At 48.0% G+C, this 7,994-nt stretch overlaps 1 protein-coding gene across 1 annotated transcript in view; it reads right to left on the reverse strand.

Moving 5' to 3' along the window:
- The window catches only part of FBXO11 (F-box protein 11), a 69,750-nt gene extending 62,250 nt beyond the window's left edge, over positions 1-7,500 (reverse strand). The window contains exon 1 of the mRNA XM_062490511.1: positions 7,148-7,500. Within this exon, the coding sequence (XP_062346495.1) occupies positions 7,148-7,259 (112 nt within the window). The 5' untranslated portion in view covers positions 7,260-7,500. The remainder of the gene's footprint in view (positions 1-7,147) is intronic.
- Between the last annotated feature and the right edge of the window lie 494 nt (positions 7,501-7,994).

The raw sequence follows: 7,994 nt of genomic DNA on the forward strand, positions 1-7,994 counted from the left end.
GTCAAGCTAACTCAAATTACCTTCCATTTGCCACAGGCTAAGAGCATACATATGAACAATTACTGTGAATCAGACACCACAGATCAGCTGACATATGGTAACCTGCTATCCTACAATAACCTGTCCGAATACAAAGATAGCCTGAAATTTAGACCTGCTGTAAAGCTTCAACTCTCCCCTATTCAGAAAGCAAGACACTAAACCCTGGAACCTTTGCTTCTGGATGTGTAAGCTGAAAATAAGCAACAGCAGAGAACCCACAAATGAGAGCCCTTAAGGTAAATCGGCTGTTTCCAAATTCTACAAACTGGGATTACCAAAAGGAAATAGTTACTGCAACATGACCTATTCATGCTAACCAGCCCTCCAGCACAAAAGCATGCACACAGCACGATGACCAAGAGACTGCAAATTCAGCTCTTCTGCTGGTGTGGACAGTGGTTATTTAAAATAAGCATAGGAATTCCAAGTACAGTTGTTGATTTGGCCTTGCTGCTATGTAGTGGCAATTCAAAGCAGGACAAAACCCAAAGCTTTTGTTTCCCAACCTCATTCCCAGGAGTTCTCATTTCTCTATGCTGTGCGTACCTACCAAGCTCAGTGCAGTCAACCAGCACTGAAAAACTATTTTCTCTGAGGGAAAGCTTGGTATGCTCTACCAGCACTAGACTAGCATTCACGTGGTACAGCTGAATCAGTTTTTTTGGAACAGAGAACTGGCTGCGCAAGAAGATAAACACTACTATTATTTTGTTACTGGAATACCAGTGATATCCAGCCTGTATGGGAAGCATATCTATACAAGCCTCTGTGAAATAACCTACCTAGAATGAAGGTACAGCTGCCCTACAGAAACAAACCTAGGAGCCTGAGTGACAAGGTTTCCAGGCAGAGCTCAACTATGCAGTAGTCTGAGCTCCCAGAACAAAGCAGTGCCTGAACTCTCACATGTAAGACATCTGAGGGACCTGACAAACCTGGCAACGGAATGGAAACTGCAGGTTTCTGTTACAACGAACAGTAGGTCTCATTGTATGTCCCACAGAATGGAGCAGAGCATCTAGAACTTAATCTTTTCTTCTACAAAAATTTAAAAGCAATAATACACTACAAAAGCAAAATTTTGGTGTTCTGTAATTTCACTGCATGTTTTAATTTGCTTTCTTTCCCTCCCCCCTCCTTAGCCCCCATTTCACAAGAACTGAAGGACTCAGACTAAAAGCCTAAATTCTGTCCAGATAGTACAGCTTAGTACCACAAACAGGAATCACCAAGTTTTGTTCCCCTTCCAATCCAAGTGCTGAATGCAGAAACATCATACAAGTAAGAAACAAAAAGAAATATTTAAAAATCTGAAAACATGAGAATATTAGGTAATGATAAATTCAACTGAACAAACCTTCCATTTTCTCAATTCCTGTTAGTTCAGTCAGCTCACCTCTGCTTTTATTACCCATGCACTGCACAGCTGTGGCTTAATTTTCCTATTGCATCCGTTGCAACGTGCAAGACTAAATATATTTAATCACTAATTTATACAATTTAGAAACCTTACAGAAGCAAACCACCTCCTCTTCCTAACCGGCCACGCAGTTTATAGGCACAGCCTGCAAGAGGAAGTTTAAGTGTTGCCACAGGTGATGCATGTTAACAATGCACCTGGTGCATCCTTCTTCCATTACCCCGGGGACCCAGAGGAGAGCGTGGGCCAAAGGAGTTGTCCTGGCTGCAGTGGCAGCACCTGGGATGGCACCCCTGTGTGTGTGTGTGTGTGTGTGTGTGTGTGTGTGTGTGTGTGTGTGTGTGTGTGTGTGTGCGCGCGTGCGTGTGCCCACCGTGCTGAGCACACACATGGCACAGCAGCGGCTCTGCACAGGCGCTGCACATTCAGCACTCGCGAGGCACACCAAGCTCACCACACTGCTGAGGGAGCTGCTGCCCGTGCAAAGCAGGCTGCCAGCCTGACCTTCCCAGGCAGCTCTGAGTGCTTCCCAGAGTGCTCCTAGCGCTCCAATTCTGTGCATATACATCAAAGCTTCCTATCCAGTGCACAGAATGCTTATTTATGCTCAACAAGTGAGATCCTTCATGCCTGCACACCTGCGGTAACAGCTTGATGTACACTGAACACCTTTGGTCTGCTCTCTGATTGTGACTGTCCCAGGAAGCACCAGAGCAAGGAGGGGGGCACAGAGTATAACCTTCCCCCAAAGCCCAAAGATATAAAATAGGCCTATGGAGGAGGCTTCATTATCTCTTTAACCACTGAGCTCCAAGTTTTTGTAACACAGAATGGAAAAAAAAGATTTGGCATTTCTGGGAAACTATAACTGATGTTAACAGTCTTATGATTGACTTATGATTTGATATATTAAAATATAACAAAACTACAGGCAATGAACACTACTGTGTATGCCAAGAAGAAATACATTTGATTTTTATCTGTCCAGATGAAATAGAAAACCTTTAGCATAGGTTTAGGCACTTGTCCTACATGAAGGACAGCAAAGGTACACAGATACCCCTTTGTACTCATAACGCAGAATGAGGCTTTGGGAAACAGAAGTGGTACTTGAAGAACCAAGTTTATAGACTCTAAACTTTTATCTCTAAGGTGGAGTTTGGAAACTTTTCATTGCAAAAACAAGAATTACATTTCCATATGTGAATGTATCTTTTCCCAGGCCATGACTCACTTTCAAGAAATAGAGAAAAGCCTTAACTAGTTTTCTTTCCATGTGGAGCAACCAATGCCCAACTTGATTTCTTGTCCTGAGGGATGACCCTACAAAAACTGAAACCCATTTAGGTGCTTTGATGCAAGTCTGTGCATTTGCTTCAGAATCAGAGTAATCTAATTCAGCTACTGTTACTGCCCCGCACTCACCAAATAAGCCTTTTGGCACACATACTAAAAAAAAAATCATATATAACCATGCACGTGCTTATACGCATACACTTCAAACAGAGCCAAATAAAAGACTCCTTACCTTTCCTAAGATATTTATCTCAACATTACAAAATTCAAACGTGTGCAAGGACTCTACTGGAGCTTAGTTTCTACATGTTTGTTGTACACAGCCTAACCTACTCTTTTTCCCAGTACGTCAAGCCCTTGCGTCCCCTAAACAGACAAATGACTAATTCAATTACCTTGTGTGCTGACAGGCCAGCTGGTTGCTCCTTTTTGGCATGGGTAGAGAGTGAGTTACAAATGTCTTTCCCTCGTTTTCGTCCTCTGCCCAGCCAATATTTTCCACAAAACTTAACTTCACACCCCTTTGTCAACTTTGGTTGAAACGAGCTAACAATTCAGAAGTTGCAGAATGACACACAGACCGTATGGGTGTATGTATCTTGTTTTCACTGGTAAACAGATTGGCGTGAGGAAGGGAAGCAAACTTGCAAGGTAGGTTTACAGGCTGCATGTATTAAACTTGCCACAGCTCCAAAAGTATTGACCCAGCTTAACCCAATCTAAATTGGAGCTGCCACAGTCCCACCACACCCACAGGCACTCAGTGTTATCCCTTCCCTTGCAGCAGCACTCGTGCCAAAACTCAACCTGGGAAAAAAAAAAAAAAAGGCAGTTAGCGTTTGGCGCAGGCAGCTCCGGAGCCAGCTCCCTGCCTTGTCACATGGACACCGCCACCACGTAACAGCAGCACGCAGCACTGTGGCAGATGCAGCTGGCTACTTAGCACACAGGAGCCGACCCTAAGAGCACTTAATTCTAGACATGCAGCTCAGAACCTCTACATCCAGTGATGTGCTGGTTTTACAGAGGCACATATGCACTAATGCAGTTATTATTTTGAGAAGAACAGAAACAAGAAAAAAATATTCATATGATAGCTCTGAGGTTGACAATTTCAGCTGCATTCTGGACAAGATCTTCTGGTCTTTTAAAGCGTTTAACCTTGTCTTCTTCCTAAAACTAACCAAACCTATACACTCAAGGAAGAAAGAGCAGCACTATAAGCAAACATGGGAGTATTTAATCATAAACATTACCAAGTCCAGATTTCCTTTTGGGTAGACCTTTGTCCTAAAGAAAATAAAAAGACACATCTATTCTATATCTTTTATGCAGAATTGCAAAACCACTGAATAAACCACTGGTAACCCCACTGGTGACTGAGGAGAGATCAGAAGAGAGAAGGTAAAACAGAAGTGGCATAGTGTAGCCAGAGTGGCTAATTTAGATGGAGGGAGGTGTGAACAGCAGAGCATAAGGCAAAACATCTTGGGAAGTGTATCCTGGTGACATCTTATCTTGGCTGTATAACACAGTGAGTCGGGGAGAAAACGTTTTTATCTGTCATCATTTATGATCTCCCTTCTCCACTAACCAGAACACAGGTACACAGGTATTGTTCATCAATGTATAATATAGACAGCACAGTTATATATTCATTAAATTTGTTTTTTCATTAACATAAGAATCACTTCAGTATAAAGCACAGCTTTGTATGATTTTTAAATTCTTATAAGGAACCTTTGAGAAAGGTTTTTTATGAAATTATTTTTCCCAGTGATCTGTTTATTAACAATAGGCATCATAACTTGATTTTTACCCAGTAGTGAACACGTAACAGCTGTTACTCAGCTGTAAAACACTGTCTACTTACACAGCATTAAATAATAAATAAAGCTCAAGACCTAGTACATGTTTTACTAAGCAATCTAATGATATGAAACAAGAAGTTCCAAAGATTAACTGAGCTCTATTATCAACTCTGTCCCATGATATCAGTGGTTGTGAGTACAAAGCTGTAATATGAAGGAGGAAAGAAATTAACAGTAACAAAAAATAATTTCTGTTCAGTCACAGCTGCACTCACGGTATCCAGTAAGAGGGTTTTTTAAAACAAATTTAAATCCAAGTTCAATAGAAACCCTTTCCTAATAATTTATACTGATTCTTTTGTACAGCCTTTTTTAGGATGACCTACATTGCTTGGGAATAAAGGTGAAAGAAGTCAACACTGATTTGCACAGTACAGTCTAACCCCAGTATATTGGCTTTTAATTTAGTAGCATTATTCATCAGCCTTTACTGCAATAGCCCTGCACAAAGCAATCAAAGTCACAGTTAAAACTGAAATTACCTTCTGGATACAGTGGATCGGACCTTGCAAATCCTGCAATAGTACAGAAACTGTGCTAGATACACCCCAAATGTAGATGGAACACTAATGTCAAAAAACCCTTAATGCTGTAGATACACATTTTTGAGCAAGTGAAACCTAGCACAACTGACCTTCAAAAATGCACGGAAAAAGCTAGCAGTGATCCACATGGAACGGTAATTTCCACAAACCATGGAATTTGATTTTGTTATAATTTCATCACCACTGAGTGGTCAACAGCACAGAACAACATAAAAAAATTAGGTGAATCCAGAGTTCCTGAAATGTCAAGAATAATACAAACACACTGCAGCCTCATATTTTAATAGAAGAAGTTTCTGCCTGTATCTTCAGCAAATTAGTAACATACAAACAGTGGCAGTCTAACCTAAAACTGAATAATCACTGCATTTAATCCATAAGCACATCATTCTGGATGCCTTTTGTAAGTTTTTTTGTATTTTCATCTGTTTAAAATGCAAAGTAAGCCACGGGGTTGAAAAAATCCCCTATATTCTGCATATGGAACATCGATGATGAAAACCCTCAGTGCACATCTTTGAGAGGAAGAAGTTCTATTTTTGTTGTTGTTTTTCTTTATTTTCTGTGCTGTTTGTCTTCTAAATGTCAGTATACCAGAGAAGTAATTTTAATCATATAATTACTGAAGATTTTGGAAGGTTTACACAAGACCCATAATTGGGCATAAGACATCACATCCTCTGGTTATATACACAGCAATCTGGTCTGGGTAACATTCTTTGCTCTGACCAATGTGTGCGAGGGGGGGCGGGGGAAGGAAGGGGAGGGAGGGGAGGGAGAGGAATGGAGAATTAAAAATACTTCCTCAGATTAAATTTTCTTTACTTCATCTACTTAAAATGTTCTGATTGCATAAAATACACTAAAATATTTATCGCGATGCATCTCCGTAGTTAAAATACCTTGTTCTCAATGCGATATCCTAGATATTCAAACAAAAGACACTCAACTGACAATGAAGCCTCTTTTTTTTTTTTAATTTTAAAAAGGCATTTATACACCTAAGACCGCACCACGGATCAGTCTCCTTTATCACGCCGGAGTTGTGACAGGTAACGCATAAAAAATTAAAATCCAATCCACCAGATAAGACATGCAAAATGTCTCCTCCAATCCCACCCCCATCTCTCCTTTAAAAAAAAAAAAAAAAAAAAAAGCCACCAGCACCAGCCCTGAACAGTCGGAGCACACGCACAGTGGCACCCCAGAGCCACCACTGGGGCGACAAGCCCGAGGGGCCGCCACCCCCGAGGCCCCCCTGCACCCCGCTCCGGGCTCCATGAGGGGCGAATCCCACCTCGCCGCTTCCTCATGCCCTCACACAATGGTGCTTTCCCCCATTAGCTCCGAATTGTCAACATTTTCATGCTAGGCCCCGGCCGGGCAGGGTTGAGGCGCGGGCGGCCCGAGCCCCCGCTCCGCTCCGGGGCCGCGGGGGCGGTGCGGCCGGGGGGGATCAATGGCTGACGGGCCGCGGCCCCCCCGCCGCCGCTGGAGCCGGAGCCCAAACTGCGCAGCAGGCGCGGCGCGGCGGGCTCGGCCCCGCGGAGCCTCGGCCGGACCTGGAGCCGCCGCCCCCGGACACCATTTCGGGGAAGGTGCCGCCGCAAGTGGCCCGACACCACCGCCACCCCCCGCCCCGCAGCCCCCCGGGCGCTCTCCTCCCGCGCCCCTCAGGGGCCCGGCCCGTCGCTCCCCGCGGGGAGGCATCGGTGTTCCCGGGGGGCGAGGGCGCCTCGCCTGCTCGCGGTCCCCAGGGACGGGGCGGAGGTTCGGGGGGTGTCCTGTCCCGAGGGGCCGCGGGCGATCGGCTCCCCCCTCCGCGGCCGGGGAAGGAGCCGAGCCCCCGCCTCCCCCCGAGCCGGGGCAGAGCCCGAGCCAAACAAAGCGCGGCCTGAGCGGGAGCCAAGGGTGAAGCAGCCTGGGCTTTTCCTGCCGGTCCCCGCGCAGGGCGGGCCCCGAGCCCGGCTTACCCCGATCCCCGGCGGCGGCGGCGGCGTTGTTCCTCTCTTGCTGCTGCTGCTGCACCGGGCGCGGCCTGGACACTCGCCTGGGTCTCCTGTTGGCGGCTCGGACCGAGTTCATTTGCCGGCTCGTGTGGGCGGCGGGAGGGGAGGGGGGGGGGAATCCTCCGGCAACCGGTGCCTCGGCGGGGACGAGGGCGCTCGGAGGGAGCCCCGGGGCGGCCGCCTCGCAGGCGCGGGCAGCAGGGAAGGGCGGAGAGGGAATCTCCGGACGCGGGTCCCGCCGCCGCTGCCGGCTCGCTCGAAGGCAGAGAAGCCGCCGGCTCTCCCAGCGCTGCTGTGGGGGACGATGGCGCCGCGCCCCCCCGTCCCGGCCCCCGGCGATCCCGCGGTCCTGCCCGGCTCAGGCCCGTCGCTGCTCCGTGGCAGGAGGAGCCATTGACACCGCCAGGGACGCGCTCGCGAGCGGGCGGCCGTTGGGCGGCCCGGCTCCGCCAATCACCGCGCCCCACACAAACTGCAGGCGCCGGCTCGGCCAATCGGCTCTGCCGTACTATCGGTGCGCAGGTTGGGGCGGGCCGGCCGGGCGGCGCGGCGCGGGGTGGGGCGGCGCGGTGCCTATAAAAGGCCGGGGCCGCGCGTGCGAGGCGGCAATGGCGGCGCCCTGGCCTGGCCGTGGCGCACCGTGAGGAGCTGGGCCCGGGTCAGCCCGGAAACTGCTGGGCCCGCTGGCAGCTGACGGGCAGCGGAGGGGCCCGGCAGGCTCCGCTCAGGCCGTGTGTGATGAGGGGCAGAGGGTGGGCGTCTGGCGACGGTGCCTTGTTGTGGTGCCGTGCGCCTTGGTAACCCTGCCTGG

The sequence above is a fragment of the Cinclus cinclus genome, chromosome 3, assembly GCF_963662255.1.
Source record: "Cinclus cinclus chromosome 3, bCinCin1.1, whole genome shotgun sequence".
Classification (NCBI taxonomy): domain Eukaryota; kingdom Metazoa; phylum Chordata; class Aves; order Passeriformes; family Cinclidae; genus Cinclus; species Cinclus cinclus.